We start from the raw sequence: 16,592 nt of genomic DNA on the forward strand, positions 1-16,592 counted from the left end.
ATCTGAGTTTCTTTTCAGCACCCAGATTTTCTTCCGTGTGTCCTCAGGTTGGAGGGGAGGTTCTGGTTCTAGTACTCTAGTACAAGGCGATCGGATACAATTGACGAAGTGAAAGGAAATTAAGATTGCTTGGGTCCTGTCATTCAACATTGACTACTGTCAGGATTTCAGAATACTCTCGTAGCTTTAGGGTTGTAGGAATACGTTAAATGTATAACAATCATAGCAAGGAGTAAGCTTTTTCAAGTTTAGCATCAGGTTTTAATTCCTGAAACATTTTTGGGCTTTCCCTCTGTCTAAAACTTCTTCAAAAATATCTTATTGCATGGATACGTACAAGATGTATTATGATGCATTTGTTCAGCACTTCAGTTCTTTGCAACTTTTTTCCTATTACACATAATGTTTCGGTGGGATTCTTGTGTATAAGTCTCTGCGTGAATGGCTGTTTTCTTAAGATGGATTCCAAGAGGCAGATCTAGCATACAGAGTGGCTCTCCAGAAAATGTGCCAGAATTCTGGCACCAGCAGAATGGTGGTTTCCCCGCATCCCTGTCGTGGCTGGATCTGTTTTCTGCCACAAGAAGAAACTCAGTTTGGGTGCAGCCACTCTGGAAAACAGTGTGGAGGTTCCTCAGAAAATTAAAAATAGACCTACCCTATGACCCAGCAATAACACTGCTAGGAATTTACCCAAGGGATACAGGAGTACTGATGCATAGGGGCCCTTGTACCCCAATGTTTATGGCAGCACTCTCAACGATAGCCAAATTATGGAAAGAGCCTAGATGTCCATCAACTGATGAATGGATAAAGAAATTGTGGTTTGTATACACAATGGAGTACTACGTGGCAATGAGAAAGAACGAAATATGGCCCTTTGTAGCAACGTGGATGGAACTGGAGAGTGTGATGCTAAGTGAAATAAGGCATACAGAGGAAGACAGATACCGTATGTTTTCACTCTTAGGTGGATCCTGAGAAACTTAACAGAAACCCATGGGGGAGGGGAAGGAAAAAAAAAAAGAGGTTAGGGTGGGAGAGAGCCAAAGCATAAGAGACTCTTCAAAACTGAGAACAAACTGAGGGTTGATGGGGGTGGGAGGGAGGGGAGGGTAGGTGATGGGTATCGAAGAGGGCATCTTTTGAGATGAGCACTGGGTGTTGCACGGAAACCAATTTGACAATAAATTTCATGTATTAAAAAAAAACCTCAATTTGCATGAGCAAAGAACTTAGAAACACTAGAATAAGAATGTTGTGCTTTCCTGGCCTGTTTCAAATCAGAGAAGACAAGTGCTGGGACAATTGGTCGGTCGGGGTGAGTGAGGCAGAGAGAGAGGCAGTGTAGCATAGTTTGGGGGAAATATTTTTTGTCACGTAAACTGCTCACCTGTTAGCATCGGTGCTGCGACACAACAGTTCCCAGCAAGTACACCGAGCTGCGTGGAGGTTGCAGGACAAGGCGAGGCTCAGATGGCCGGGTGGCGGGCTACTGTTTCTTCCACTCGTTTTTGTCGTAGTCCCGCTTGACTGAGAAGCTGTGGATTGGGCTGGCCTTCCAAGTCGAGCCTCCTCTCGGTCTGCTTGGCCACCCACTCCTCTTCAGAGGTTGCGGGATGGGGCCGTACACGCAGTGCTTCTCCCAGATCAGAACGAGAGCAGTGGCTGATGGAGAACATGGTGGTGCCTACAACCATCTTCTGCTTGTTTGTGCTCCTGTTCGTTTCAGCCAAGCTCTCGTTGAGCTGAATGTGGCACGATTCAGCTTTTTCATCAGTGGAGAGGATGCTGCAGGAAGGCCTCTTCTCTTTCAAGGCCTTCTGGCTGGCGGACGTTGTCGATGTGGGCCACAGCAGGCAGGGGATAGTCACGCCATTCGACATAACTCGAGAGAGCGTAGTTTTCACTCTTCATGACGCTTCCACGTGCTCCAACACTGAGGTGGAAATTCCTCACTTGCCAATTAGGCGAACCACTCTGGTAGCCAGAATTCTGCCACTGGTGCCTGCTGTGATTGTGGTGACCACGCTGGGAAAATAGAATGAAATCAAAATCTTCTGTGTGCAGGCGCTATGCTATGCTCCCGACCCACATCGCCATGTGTAATTCTCAGGACAGCCTGGTGAGCTGGGTACTGTCGTCTCTACACCGGTTCTAGGTGAAGAATGGAGGCTGACAGAGGCCGGGTCTGTTTGATTCAAGCACCTACTGTCTTAGCCACACTATCCCTCCAACCTCAGCACGGTTGAGTGGAGCCACCAGGAGACTGGGAGAGTGTTTTTCCTTCTTACGGCTCCAGGGAACATCCATGTGACTAATGAAAAATGCAGAAATGGGCAAATGCAGGCAAAGTAGGTAAGAATTGAGGAGAACATGGGGCGCCTGGGTGACTCAGTCTGTTAAGCGGCTGACTTTGGCTCAGGTCACGATCTCACAGTTAGTGAGTTCCAGCGCCTTGTCGGGCTCTGTGCTGACAGCTCAGAGGCTGGAGCCTGCTTCAGATTCTATGTCTCCCTCTGCCTCTCTGCCCCTCCCCTGCTCACGCTCTGTCTCTCTGTCTCTCTGTCTCTCTCTCTCAAAAATAAATAAACATTTAAAAAAAATTAGAAAGAATTGAGGAGAACATAAGGTTGATAAGAATCCCAATCCTGGCTTTGCAGTGGCTTCTCTATGCTCCCAGGTCCTTTTGTACCTTGAAATCTTCATTTGGCCCTCTTTGAAATGGAGGGCACAATGGGGGTACCTGTTTCCCTCTTCCCCCTGCCCTCTTCCCTCGACTATGAAGAGGGCTCTTCTCAGGCATTTTTCCTAGCTGAGAAAAAAATAGAGCCAAATCATCTGCCAACCCAGAAAAAGTCTCCACAATTGTGGAAGCAAAACAGTTTTCTCATTGAGTAGGCATTGCACCAGAATGTGATGCGCACCACAGGCAATCTGCTAAGAGATTCCAAAGACAGGGAGCTTTCACCCTTTTGTATAGGTAAGCGGGTAGAGCTCATCACGTGTTCTCAACATCCACCATAAGTAGACCTCAAGTAAGAGGACGTGACGCCACCAGGCCCCGCACATAGTCCATCCTGAATTTCCCTGGGAACTGGGGTGGCCGTGTGTATTAGGTCGTGGCTGTTTCAGACGGTGCGTTTGTGTTCCCTCCCCCACATTAATATGCTGAAGCCCTAAACCCCAGTGTGGCTGTATTCGGAGATGGGACCTTTGAGGAAGTAAGTTTAAATGAGGTCATAAGAATGGGGCTCTGGTCCAATAAGAGTGGTGTCCTTATAAGAGAGACACCAGAGAACACCCCCCCTCTTCCTCTCCCTCCCTCCCCGCCCCTACTCCCCCGCTCTCTCCTCACCTGCACTGAGGAGAGGCCATGTGAGGACAGAGGAGAAGGTGGACCTCTACAAGCAAGGAAGCAAATTCTCACCAGAAGCTGAATTTGCTGGCACCTTGATCATGGACTTCTAGCATCCAGAACTGTGAGAAAATAAATTTCTGCTGTGTAAGCCACCCAGTGTGAGGTACTTTGCTATAGCAGCTTGAGCAGACTAATACAATTAATCGGCTTTATCCAAGGAAAAAATAAGCTTTTTCATATCTTTATGACAGGAGCTAGTTTTGCAACTTGGAGCAAGGTGCCTACTGAAGTTAGGCTTCTACCCTCCCACAGAAACTGAAGATCGGGACACAATCTTGCTTGATGTTTACATTCCAAAGAGATGTTTCCCAGGTCCTTGAAGAACACATTCCTGGGCTATAAAGATGGCAAGGGGCTCTTTTAGCCTTTTGTTCCTTAAATCTTTCTTTCTTTCTTTCTTTCTTTCTTTCTTTCTTTCTTTCTTTCTTTCTTTATTCATTTATTTATTTATTTATTTATTCAGAGAAGGAGTGGGGGGGCAGAGAGAAAGGGAGACATAGGATCTGAAGAGTGCTTTCTGCTGACAGCACGGAGCCCGATGCAGGGCTCAAAGTCATGAGCCATGAGATCATGACCTGAGCTCAAGTCGGATACTCAAGCACTGAGCCACCCAGGGGCCTCTACCCTTTAAAAATACTACCTGTTTTCAAAGAAACAAAGAAAGAACTTACAAGTCGTGTAAAGTAAATGCTTTAAGGAAGGGGAGGGGACCATCTCTTCCCATATTTTCAACAGGGAGAATGAAGCCTTTTACTTTATTCTTTTTTAATAAGCTGTATGGCCAATGTGGGGCTCTAACTCATGACCCCGAGATCAAAAGTCACATGTTCTATGGACTGAGCCAGCCAGGTGCCCCTAAGCCTCTTATTTTTAATGTGTACATGTTCTTAAAGCAGCTCTCTCTAAAATATGCTGAATCCTGAAAACTTGCTAAGGTCCCTGATTAGTCTGACAGCTCTTTTGTAGACGCCACTAGATTTTCTATATACGTAATCATGTCTGAGAATGAGGGGGGGTTTTCTTCTTTCTTGCCAATCTGGATGCCTGTTATTGCTTGATTTGTCTTCTCATCACGGGTTGGATCCTCCTGCTTCTCTGCATACCTGGTAATGTTGGGCTGGATGCCAGACAGTGTGATTTTTCCTTGGGTTCTGGATGGCTTTGTATTCCTGTTTTAAAGGTTAGAATTTTCTCTTTTTATTTTGGAGACAGAGAGAGCGGGGGAGAGGGGCAGAGGGTGAGAGAGAGAATCTTGAGCAGGCTCCACGCTCAGCACAGAACCCGACTCCGGGCTCGAACCCATGACCCTGGAGCCATGACCTGAGCCAAAATCGAGAGTCAGACGCTCAACCAACTGAGCCACCCAGGTGTCCTTGGATGTCTTTGTATTCCTAAACATAGTCATGAGCTTTGCTCAGGGATGCTGGTAAGTGAGTGGGAAAAGATTGATCCTTTTGAGTCTTGGTTTGAAGATTTGCTGCATGGGACCAGAACAGCTCAGTGGAGGATTCGTTTTTCCCGCTACACTACTGAGGCAAGACCCTTCTGAGTGCCCTGCCCAAGGCCTCCAGAATTACGCGGTCTGTCCTCCCTGCCGGTGGGGATAGCCACCAGTCTCTGTCCTGCTTGAGGGGTCGGCACAATTACCTTTCCTCCTTTAAGATGGCTCTTTCTCTGGCTTCACATGGTTTGCTCACACACTTGTGCTGATCAGTGGTGTGCTGCACACTCCAGCAGGACCCTCTGTGTATACGTGGGCATCTCACCAATCAGCACTTCCCTTCCCACTTAGAGCTGCGTTTTGTCTCTTAGAACCAAAGTACTCCAACTCATACAGATGAGAACGGTCAGTGGGTTTCAAGCAACAGACTCAGGAAATGCGGGGTGATTTGGGTGATCCGCAATGACTTACTGGGTGAAGCTGGGGGAGGCCAACAGACTCCCATTCACATCGCAGGACAGGGAAGCAGAGAACCCAACTGTCACCAGTGCGCAAGCTGGACCATGTGTTCTCCGAAGGCAAACTCTAGGTAGAGTTTGGGCACACGCTGCCGGGAAACCATTTTTAAAGGTGACCACGTGGTACACGGTCACGTCTGATGGTCTCGGGTAACCCAGAGCCTGGGAACCACTACTCCAATCTTGACATGATTGCGTCCAGACCCAGAAGGAACCTTCCGGCCTCTCTCTGACCTTGCTGGTGGGGTCCCTTAGCGCAGGCAGCCAAAGTGTGGAGACGTCAAGAAAACCCACCTCAGAAAAGGTCCTGAGAGTTGTTGTTACATTGCCATTGCAATGGTAGCTGGGTCTCCAACCTCCCCGCGTCTCTGTCCTTAATGCAAGAGCACCAAAGAGTGGCTTCCTCGCAGTTGTCGCGAGGATATCTGACATTGTTGGGCAGACTTGGAGAACCACAAATCCCTCTGAAATGTCACCCGGCTGACTGACACTTCTGTGAGCTTGCCTCCTGGCATTCCAGAAGAAACCAATTTCCTCTGCTTGGGAGAGTTTCTCTATGTCTCCTCTGTCCTTTTTCCTCTCTTCCTCCCTCCCTTCTCTTCTACTCACTCTCCCCCTCCTCCTCCTCCTCCTCCTCCTCCTTTTCCTCTCCCCTCCTCTCTCTTTCCTCCCTTCACTCCCAATGTTCCAGACCATGTCCTTCAGATCATTGCCCTAGACAGGCCATCCTGTACCACCCAACCTAAATTAGCTGGAACAACAAAAGTGCAAGATTAAACTGAAGGGGGGTTTAGAATTTGCTGAAGATGACATTTCACCTCAAGGGAGAAATACAGATTATTCGCTAAGTGGTTTGGGACACCTTGACTAAAACTTTTTGGAAAGAAAACAAACTTACATACCAATGTTCTTTCTCACGAAAATTACCTCCCAGGATGTTAAAGTTTTAAAGTACTAGAAGATGTTCTCAGTGAATATTTTTGTAATTTTATACTGAGGAGGGCCTTTCATAGGAAATGCAAACCGCAAATTATACTGAAACAATGGATCACATAAACAAAAAAATTTTAAGCCACTCTATACCGAAAGACCAGGAGCACAGATAAAATGAAGAAATGGCAAGGAAAGGTATTTTCCAATTATAACAAAACTTTGATATTCTAAACAAGTTTAAAAAAAAACAAGTATTTATTAACAACAGTGGACCAATGCATATTTAAGTCTTCTTTACAGGTTTCTGTAGCTTCTCTTAGGCTATTTCACTCAGTGCTATTATTGTTATGGTTAAACATAACAAGAGTGCAAGAGTGGACATCATTTTTTGCGTGTTAAATTTGAGTTATCTTACTCAAATGTGAATAGAGATGTCTACTTGGCAGCTGGATACAGGAGTCTGCAGTGTGGGCAATGTCTGCGATGAAGATACAAATCTGGGACCCAGGACACGGCCCAGAGCCCCGAGCCTGCACGAGCTCACCACGGGCAGCCGAGAGCCGGTATAGGGGGACAAGTGGCCCACGCACCGAGCCCTGGGGTCCTGGGACACTGCGAGGTGGCAGAGCAGAGAGGGAGCCGGCGGCAGAGACTGAGGAGGGGAGGGAGGGACCCCAAGACTGCAGGGTGGCCTCCTGGAACAGGAGTCAGACGTGTGCGCCCGCACACACACCTACCCACCCACACACACACCCACCCACCCACACACACACACACACACACACACACGCTGGGGGCAGGAAGGAGGTGGTCAGGAGGGAAGAGAGAATGATCCTCTCCCTGGGGTGCTGCTGATGGTCAAGAGCGATGAGGCCCTAGAATGCTCACTGTGTTTGACAGCGAGATCCTGGAGACCTGCAAAGACAGGGTCGGGTGTGGGGTGAGGGTCAGGAGGGGTCGAGGAAGTCAGGTGCAGGGTGGGAGTTGGGAGGGGGCAGGGAGATGGGATGTGAGGTGTGGTTCCGGAGGGGACGGGGAGACCAGGTGCGAGGTGGAGTCAGGAGGCGATGAGGAGATGGGGTACGGGGTGCAGGGTGGGGGTCAGGAGGAGACGGGAAGATTTGGCAAGGGGTGCGGGCTGGAGGTCTGGAGGGGATAAGGAACTCGGGTGCGGGGTGGGGGTGTGTGTCAGGAGGACACAGGAATGTCAGGTGCGGGTGGCAGTCGGGAAGGGACCGGGAAGTTGGGTGTGGGGTGGGGGTCAGGAGGAGTCAGGGAGATCGGGTGCTCGGTAGGGTTGGGGGTCAGGAGTGGATGAGGAGGTCAGGGGAGGAGTAGGGGTCAGGACGGGACAGGGAGGTCGGGTATGGGATGAGGGTCAGGAGGGGATGGGAGGTTGGGTGCAGAGTGGGGGTCAGGTGGGAACTGGAGGTTGGGTGCAGATTCCGGATCGGGAGTGGATGGGGATTTGGGGTGTGGGGTGGGGGCCAGGTGGGGCGTGGAGGTTGAGTGGGCAGTGGGGGTCAAGAGGATGGCGGAGGTTGGATGGGGGGTAGGGCGGGGGTCAGGAGGACACAGGAATATCAGGTGTGGAGTGGGAATCACGAGTGTCCAGCAAGGTGAGTGGAGGGGTGGGTGTGAGGAGGAGTCATGGAGATCGGGTACCAGGTAGGGGTGGGGATCAGGATTGGATGGGGAGGTGGGGTGTGGCGGGGGGGTCAGGGGGTGAGAGGGAGATCGGGTTCAGGGTAAGAGTCAGGAGGGGACGGGGAAATCAGGTGCAGGGTGGCGGTGGGGGACAAGAGAGAACGAAGTGATCGGGTGCTTGGCAGGAGTGGGGGTCAGGAGGGGACGCAGAGGTTGGGTGCAGATTCCAGGTCAGTAGCAGATGGGGAGATCAGGTGTGGGGTTGGGGTTCAGGAGGGGATGGGGCTTGGGTGCGGGGTGGGGTCAGGACGGACCGGGAAATTCGGGTGTCGGGTGGGGTTAAGGAAGGGACCAGGTGATCGGGTGCGGGGTGTCAGTGGGAGTCAGGAGGGGATGGCGAGATTGGGTGGAGGGTGGGGGTCAGGTGGGATCTGGAGGTTGGGTGCCGATTCCGGATCGGGAGTGGATGGGGATTTGGGGTGCGGGGTGGGGGTCAGCAGGGGACGTGGATGTTGGGTGCAAGGTGGGGTCAGGAGGGGCTGGGAAATTTGGGTGTCGGGTGGGGGTCAGGATGGGACAAGGTGATCGGGTGCGGGGTGCAGATGGGGTCCGGAGGGGATAGCGACATTGGGTGTGGGGTGGGGTCAGGGGGGGACCTGGAGGTTGGGTCCAGATTCCGGGTCAGTAGGGGACGGGGAGATCATGTGCGGGTTTGGGGTTCAGGAGGGGATGGGGAGATGGGGTGTGGGCCAGGAGGGGACGGGGCGTTTGGGGACAGCGGGTCCAAACCACTCCCGGGAAGGGCCGCACTGTGGCCGCCGAGCAGAGAAGGCGGTGGCTTCGGGGTGGCCAAGTCGCAGCGTGTGCAGAGGTGGGGGGCTGCAGCCCTTCCCACGTGCCGGGGACCCGCAGAGAGCGGGGTGCGTGGACGCAGGAGGGACAAAAGAGCTCAGGCAGGGGAGGACGGCTTGGCAAGGGAGGGAGCGGCCCCTCCTCGCCAGCCCGGCTCCGGGGGGGCCCTCCTCCCCCAGGTCCTCACCGCTCTGGACCGAGACGCCTCCTGTCGGAAGCCTAAGTTGGGGCAAAACCTGGAACAGACCATCAGCCTCTTGTCCGGCAACAGCTAAGGGTGGCGGAACCGGTGAGGAGGGGGCGTCCCAGGCCTGAGGTGACCTCGGGGCCGAGCCCTGGATCGGGTGGCACGGGGGCGGGGATGGGGTGGTCACCGGACTCTCGTGCCCTGCGCACACCCGGGCCCCCTTCATTAGTGCCTTTCTTTGGGCCCTGCGTGGGGGCGATGGTGACGGGACCAAGGGTCCTGACCTGGCAGCAGCAATATCCCCGCCCTCCCACCCTCGTGCCCCCGGGTCGTGCCAGCCCCTGCCCCCTCTTCCTGTTTATACCCCCAACCACCTATTTATTTAATTTATCTGCACCTCACCGTGTCCGTCTGTCACCACGTGCCCCTTCTCTGGGATGTGGACAACCTCACGCCCCTTCTGTCCTTGGGTCGTCCTGGCTCCCTGGTGGCACGGTCAGCCTCGGCCTCGCCTCTGGCACCTGCCCCTGGCCGTGGCCGGCCCCGCCGGGTCCGAGCAGGGGCCCCCGACACCAGCAGCACTTGATGGCGAGGAGGGGGGCGCCCAGGGTGATGCGGCGAAGCCGTCCCCAGACTGTGGCTGCGCCCAGGGGTCTCCCCGCGGCTGGGTCCCGGCATCCCCTCCGGACTTCTCGGGGGTCGGACCGTACCTTTCTCGGGCGCCCTGTCCCCAGCACCTGGGGAGCTATGAGCGGGTTCGTGCCAGGGCCCCACGTGGGCCTGGGGGCTCTGGAAGTCTCCTTCTCCAGGCCCGAGCGCCCAGCTTCCTCGGCGTGGTGCCCGCTCAGCCCGGACCCCTCACCCCCGCTGCCCTGTCCTGCGCCCGCCCCGAGTGGCCGAGGCGGCAGTGCCTTACCCCTCTGTTCCCTCTTCCCCCTCCGAGGAATCTGGCCCCGGCGCGTGGTCCCGGAAACCCAGCTGTCCCCTCTGTTTTGGCATGAGCTTCTTTGTCGTTGTTCCTGGAACCTTGTTTCTGAATTAAACGTCGGGAAAACGGTGGCAGTGTGTGGCAGGTGGGTGGTCGGCGAGCAGGGAGGCAGGTGGGGAGGCTGTTGGACTCTGGAGGAGCTGGGCTCCCTTTGTGGGAGGAAGGGTGACCCGTTGCACGGGTCCCGCGCATCTGAGGAGGTCCAGGGCCACGTCCGATCCGTGCCAGCAAACCCCGGTGGCTCTCCCGTCAAGATCCGGTCGGAACCCGTTCCCTTCTCCCCACCTCCACTGGCCGCAGCCTGGGGGTCTCTCGCCTGCGTGCCAGTCTCCCCACTTCTGTCCTGCCTGCCCTCGTCCCCTTCCCAGCGCAGCAGGCACCGGGAACCTGATAAGACGTAAGCTGCATCCCGTCCCGCTCCGTTCAAGACTCCCTAGGGTCATCGACAGCACCCAAGCTCCTTCGTGTCCCACGACGCTTTACTGCCGCACGTGCACCTCCATGCTGACGGGCCCACCTGCTTCTTACCCCCCGACACCTGTGAAAGTAATGCAGGTGGGGAGAGCGTGGGACGCAACCTTAAGGAGAGCGGCCAGGAATGCTATTTGAGTGGGCCAGATGGAACCCCGGGGGACGAGAGGTCCAGGCAGGGAAGAGGCAGTGCAAGGGTCCTGAGGCAGGCCTGGGCCTGGTGTGTTTCAGAGAAGGGAGGAGGCCAGTGTGGCTGGATCCGAGAGTGAGCAAGGTGGAGAGGGGAGGGAAGGAGGCCGTGGAAGATGCGGGCCGGATCACATCTGACGCGGCGGGCCGCGGGGCAGGGCTCTGGCTCGTCTCTGGGAGGGGAGCCCGGGGACGCGTTGGAATCGACTTGTTTTGTGACCTGACTGACGTGTTAAGGCCGCCCGGCGCCTTCAGCAGTCCGTCTGTGGGGCCAGGGCGGTGGCCTAACTCTGGGCTTTGCTGGGAGAGGGAGGGAGGCTCACACTAAGTTCCGGTCTCTTGACGATCTGGCCCCACAATTCCGGGCCAGTCTTGGGAGCCCTATCCGGAAAGGGTGGGTCCCAGTGCCCCTTCTCTTTGTCCCTTTCCTCCAGCTGCCCCTTGCAGTCCCTCCCCTCCCTCTCTGGACTCTTACCCACAGAAGACTCTACCACCATACGGCTTGAAGGCCTACCAGCTAGGAGCCAATGCCTTTGTAAACTTAAAGAGCCCAGTTTCTCCGTTAAAAGAAGGGAGAGCCACGTTCTCAGGTGAAGTGACAAGAAAACCTACGGTTCCTCGAGTCAATAAAGGACAAGACTTTTCTATTACAAGTGAAGACAGACAAAAAGAAAAGCAAAAAAAAGTATTCACGACGGGGGTGCCTGGGTGGCTCAGTCGGTTGAGGGTCTGACTTCGGCTCAGGTCACGATCTCACAGTTCGTGGGTTTGAGCCCTGCGTCGAGCTCTGTGCCGACAGCTCAGAGCCTGCAGTCTGCCTCAGATTCTGTGTCTCCCTCTCTGTCTCTCTGCCCCTTCCCCGCTCACGCTGTCTCTGTCTTGCTCTCAAACACTAAATAAAAGCATTCAAACAAAAGAGAAAGGGAAAGAAAGAAAGAAAGAAAGAAAGAAGAAAAAAAGGATTCATGTTGGCTTAACCAAAGGGAGAGTTTCTGGATGTGTGTAACTGAACGATCGTGGCGGGGGCGGGGGGCGGATAGTTCTGTCTTCAGGCGTGGCTGGATCCAGGATTTGGTTCTCTGCCATGTGCCTTCCTGCTCTTGCTTCCCATCTGTCCAGTGTCAGCCTGTTCCCTCCCCCCGCCCCCGTAGCCCCGGCAAGGCCGGAAAGGAAGGAACCAAAACCGTGTTTGCTTGCAGAGATCACGACCATGCATGTAGAAACTCCGAGGGAACCCTCGTGAGGCTAGCACTCCTGTTTAGCGAGGTTCCAAGACACAAGCTACTCAGAGGGAGCTAACCACCCCCCACCCCGCCCCCAAACCCGTAGCCACTTGTGGCACCACCCCCTTGCTCATCGGAAACAAGGCCAGTAAGCCCCAAAATTCCTATTCTAGTGTTTCCGTGCTTATTTCCCTGGTACAAAAGGAGTCTTCTACTTCGGTAGGAAGCCACCCTACTGGTTGGTGATGCGGGGAGACCAGACTTCTGGCGGCGGGGCGCCTTTTCTGGAGAGCACTTGTGTGCCGAGAAGCTATAGAACGCGGGAATTCTACCTCTTGGAAAGGATCTGAAGGAAGTAACTGTTCGCGCAAAGACTTCTGTTCAAGAATCCCATTGACTCACACGACCCATAATAGGGGCAAAGCTGAGAACGACCCGACTGCTCAACATTATGTAATAATACATTTGTGTGTCTCCTGGATAACAGTTTTTGAAGGGTTTTAGGGAGTGGGAAAGCTAGTACGTTCAACGGGGAAAAACAAAAACAAAACGAAACGAAACAAAAAGGATCCGGAGAAAAGTTAACGCTAAACTGGAAAATGGATACATTATCCGTTGCTATCCATTCAACGGGTAAATACAACTAGGAACGTATTCCAAAACGTCAGCAGTATTTACCGCTGAATATAGGACCTGATTTTCCTCTCCCTGAGTCGTCTTCGATAAGCTTGGGCTGCTGGACTACGATTCCCAGAACCTCCCTTCCAACACCAGAACAAAGGTAAGAAAATGTGGAGGCGCAGGAACTGAGAAGAAACTCGGACACAAAAGAGTAGCTCAGTTTCATGTTGTGCAGTGACAAACACGTAAGCGCCCGTCCCTCCGGGCGCAGGGAAGGAACTGAAGTGGGCCAAGAGCCACCGAGGCCCGGACCTGCAGAACGTTAGACCCCCGATAGTAAAGTGGCGAGGACGCCAAGTGTCAACGCCCCGTGCCTTGCCCAGTGAGGGCTACCAGGTTAGGCCTCGGCCCCCTTTCCCGGACCTAGGCGCCGCGGAGGCCGGGACCCCAAGGCGCGAATGTTTCGTATCACCAGGGGAAGCCGGTCCAGGAAGGAGTTGACGGAAACTCGGAAGCAGATGGGGTCTTCAGTAGTCCATCTCCTAGAAGTGAGGGAAGAGGGAAATCCGGTTAAAGGGGAGACCTGCTGTGGAGGTGCAGGGCACCAGCCCCTTCCCCCACACAACCCCCCACCCCCCCGCCTTCCACCTAACAGCGTGCGTCGGGGCCTCCACGACGGCACTGGAAGGCAGAGATGCGACCACGGCACCCGCCGCCACCGCCCACCCGTCCCGCGCATACTCTTGTTGGAGGACTCACACGGCCAGGGCGCTGCCCCTCACGCAAAGCTCCTTCTGAGCCAACCCTCGGTGGCGTTGGACGTGTGTAGTCAGGGCCCTGCGGGCCATCTCTGCCTCCAGGGGCGACCGGAAAGACACAGTGAGCCTGCTGGGAGGCACCCGGTTAAGGCACAACGGGCTCCTGGAGTTCCCATGGCCTGAAGCCTCCTGACCACTCAGAGGCCCGCCTCTACCCCCGGGACACTCGCGCTCCCTCCCGCCACCTCTGCCCACCCTGAGCCGCTTCCCCCACCCTGGGGGCCCGCCAGGCTGCCCACCCCCGCCCCCGTCCGTCCCGTCCCCGGGCTGCCGCCCTGCTCCCCAGCCACCCCGCCACGGCCCCTGCCCAGACAGGCTCCACGGAAAGGATACAACTCCAGCAGTCCTGAGGAGGTCACCGCCGCCGCCGCCGGCGCTGCGTCTCCACCGGGGGCCAGGGCCCTCGGGGCCCGTTCGGCCAGGGGAGGGGCGCAGGCCCCCTCGACCACTGCTCCCTTGCTGCCAGGGCCACCCTCGCCATCGTGGCGGCTGCAGTTGCCCTGGCAACCGGGACCTCGGGGGCTAAGCTGGGGGTCGTGGCCGTCCGTGCCTCCGTCGGAGGCCTGTGGGCCTGCCCCCGCGTCCTCCGCGCCACCCTCGGGAGCCCGCGTGACCGCCGCGCCGTCCGCGCCGTCATCGTCAGGGGCCTGCGTGACCGCCACTTCCTCCGCGCCGTCGTCCGGGGCCGGAGAGGCCGCTTCGTCGTCCGGGGCCCTCGTGGCCGCCGCACCGGCCTCCTCAGAGCCCACCGCTACGCTGCGCCCACTGTCGGCCGACCGCTGAGACCCCTGGCAGGCCTCGCGAAGCCCGGCCCCTCGGCGCGCAAGGCTGTCGGGGATGGCCAGGGCGCCTGCGCAGACAGACCCCGCGGAGCTGGTTCCCACCGAGCCGGCAGAGCCTGGATCCGGTCGACGCTGACCCCGAGGAGATGGAGGCTGGTTCCGGACGCTGCGCCCCCCGACGCGTGACGTCACTGTCGGGCTCCTATGTCCCCGAGAGCATTCTGGTGAGGCCACTGGCACGTGACTGTTTCCGGCCCGGCCCTCCCCCCAAGCCTGTGTCTGCGCAGGCGCCAGCCGGGCGCACTTGCCAGCAGCCAGCTGACCGCCGCCCGCCCGGTCCCGGGCATCGAGGCGTGGGCCGCGCTCAGGCGCTTCTGGGCAGCACCGTGCCTGTCCCTGTCTGTGGGCTCCCCGTACGGCTCGGGTCTGCGTGTCCCGGGGGCCCTGCGACCCGGGGGCCGGGGGGGGGGCCTACGCGGGATGCCGAGCAGGGGCCACTCCCAGGCCCTGCCTGTCCTCAGGGAGCACACCCCGCACGGCCCCTAGGGGAGCTGGAAAGGATGGGCCTGGCTCCCTCACCATTTGTCGGTCTCGGGCGCCGTCAGTCCCCTAGTGCCTGCCAGCCTGGGGGAGGGTACACCGCCGAGGGCGCGACCGGCCTCCGACCGGGGGCTCCCGGGCTCCTGCCTCCCACTGCAATGGCTGTGGGCTTGGGCCGGGGGCCCAGGGGGGCCCACCTGGACTTGAGGGCAGCGGCACGGGGGAGCACCGCCCCGGCGACAGCTCCCCGGTCGCTTTGCCCTCTGCTGCGGCAGCCCTGACGGGCTGTCCCCCCTCCCCCCAGGAACAAAGTCTTTCGGCTCTCGGGGTGGGGGGGCTGGACGTGCCAGGGGCCCTCAACTGGGAGGTGACCCTGTGTCTGCAGGCCTGCTGGGTGCTGGCCTACTTCTGTGTCTGCAAGGGGGTCAAGTCAACAGGAAAGGTACAGCTGGAGGCCGGCGGGTCGGGGTGGGTGATGATGGCAGGGGTGGGGGCAGCATGGCCGGTGGGGAGAAGGGGTGTCTCTGCCGGGGGGGGGGCAGGGGCACCCTGCCATGCGAGGTGACCGGGCCAGGGCCTGAGGCGGGGGCAGGTCCTTGAACCCAGCCCGGTGGATTTCCCACGCATGCCTGGGTAGTCCTCCGCAACCTCCACACTCCAGCCCAGCCGACTTCCGTCCTGAGGGGACAGGCCCAGGCGACCGCCAGCTGAACTTGCCTGTGTCGGGCAACCCCGCCCCAGTTTCCCTCTCTTCCTCACTCACTACTTCCTCACTCTCTGCTTTGCGGCCAGCCTGGGGGAACCCGGCCCGTGGCCCTCCCTTGCCTACCTGTCCTGCTCTGCTGAGGGTGGGACGGAGGCAGAGGTCTTCGCGGTCACCTCGCTGTCGCCTCTGTCTCCGGCCAGCCCAGTCCACTCGGTCCTGCCCAGGACCCTGCCTCTGTGCAGAGAACCACAGGAGGCATGGGACCTGCCTCCAGGCCGATGTCCTGCTCCCCACCCGGGGAAGGTCCTGCCTCCGCCCTCCCTCTCTACAGCTGACCTGTCCTTGCGGGGGCGGCCGATGGCCAGCTGAGCACCCCACTTCCTTCGGGAGGAGCCCAGGCTCTGAGGAGTAGAAGGGGGGGCTGCAGGCTGGCCTCCCGCTTGACCTCGGAGCGGACCGTACCACAGTGGGGGGAGTGTGGCCCGCCTGCCCCCCTGCTGAGGCTGGGGACCCCTAAGTGGGGAGGCGGGGCCGCAGGGCCCCTTCTGAGCAGGTTACCCCCCCCCGTCCCTCCCCCGCCCCAGATCGTGTAATTCACGGCTACCTTCCCCTGCGTGGTCCTCGTCGTGCTGTTGGTGCGGGGAGTGCTGCTGCCCGGCGCCCTGGATGGCATCATCTGCTCTCTCAAGCCTGACTTGTGGAAGCACTCACTGGGTCGTGAGTGCCGCACCACGTGGGGCGTAGAGATCACGCACACAAGGATGTCAAAGAATTGAAAACACCAAAGGTCATGTAAAGTCATTGTGAACCTTTTGGGGGAGAAATGCACACAAAAGAAGTGGGGACCACCCTCAATCCCACCACACAGACATACGAGGTGTTTACACTTCAGGCTACCGTGGCAGGATTTCCGTGCACATATACAGTAGCTTCCTAAGTTGGGATTTTAGTGATTTCCCTTTTGCACTGTGGTTTTTCCTATGCGACCGCATCCCTGTTCTCCGTGGCCACTAACTACTTTAGCTCCAGTCGCCATCCCTTCCCTCCTTGCCTGCTACTGGCAGGCTTGCCCCCCGACGGGAGCCCCTTCGTGACCTTCCCAGACCGCCGATCTGATCCGCACCTGTGCTCAGTCGCCCCCTCCAAAGGCCGCTTTGGTGTGTCCACCTGTACCGGGGAAGGGGACGGGGTGCGGGGCCGTGTCCGTCTGGGCTGTGGCCCATCTCCCTCCACGAACCGCTGCGAGGTCGTGGAG

General features: G+C 57.0%; 1 protein-coding gene and 1 pseudogene across 1 annotated transcript; both read right to left on the minus strand.

The window, feature by feature from the left end:
- Nucleotides 1-1,399: 1,399 nt before the first annotated feature.
- On the minus strand, nucleotides 1,400-2,211 carry LOC123383517 (annotated as a pseudogene).
- A 10,489-nt stretch (nucleotides 2,212-12,700) lies between these two features.
- LOC123383292 (spidroin-2-like) lies at nucleotides 12,701-15,131 on the minus strand. The gene is made up of 4 exons (XM_045050407.1): nucleotides 15,078-15,131; nucleotides 13,643-14,535; nucleotides 13,251-13,376; nucleotides 12,701-13,033 (listed from the first exon to the last, which is right to left on the minus strand). Exons 1-4 carry the CDS (start codon nucleotides 15,129-15,131, stop codon nucleotides 12,889-12,891), a joined length of 1,218 nt encoding a protein of 405 aa, XP_044906342.1. The 3' UTR covers nucleotides 12,701-12,888.
- Nucleotides 15,132-16,592: the final 1,461 nt, after the last annotated feature.

This window comes from Felis catus, chromosome X, assembly GCF_018350175.1.
Source record: "Felis catus isolate Fca126 chromosome X, F.catus_Fca126_mat1.0, whole genome shotgun sequence".
Classification (NCBI taxonomy): domain Eukaryota; kingdom Metazoa; phylum Chordata; class Mammalia; order Carnivora; family Felidae; genus Felis; species Felis catus.

Bases quoted from the DNA above. Each gene is read 5' to 3' on its own strand.
- LOC123383292 (XM_045050407.1), bottom strand. From the start codon at position 15,131: ATGCTGCCCCCACCCCTGCCATCATCACCCACCCCGACCCGCCGGCCT. The intron at 14,536-15,077 runs GTACCTTTCCTG...CCCGGGTCGCAG, and splicing joins CGACCCGCCGGCCTCCAGCT to GGCCCCCGGGACACGCAGAC. The intron at 13,377-13,642 runs GTATCCTTTCCG...GCCTCCCAGCAG, and splicing joins TCCTCAGGACTGCTGGAGTT to GCTCACTGTGTCTTTCCGGT.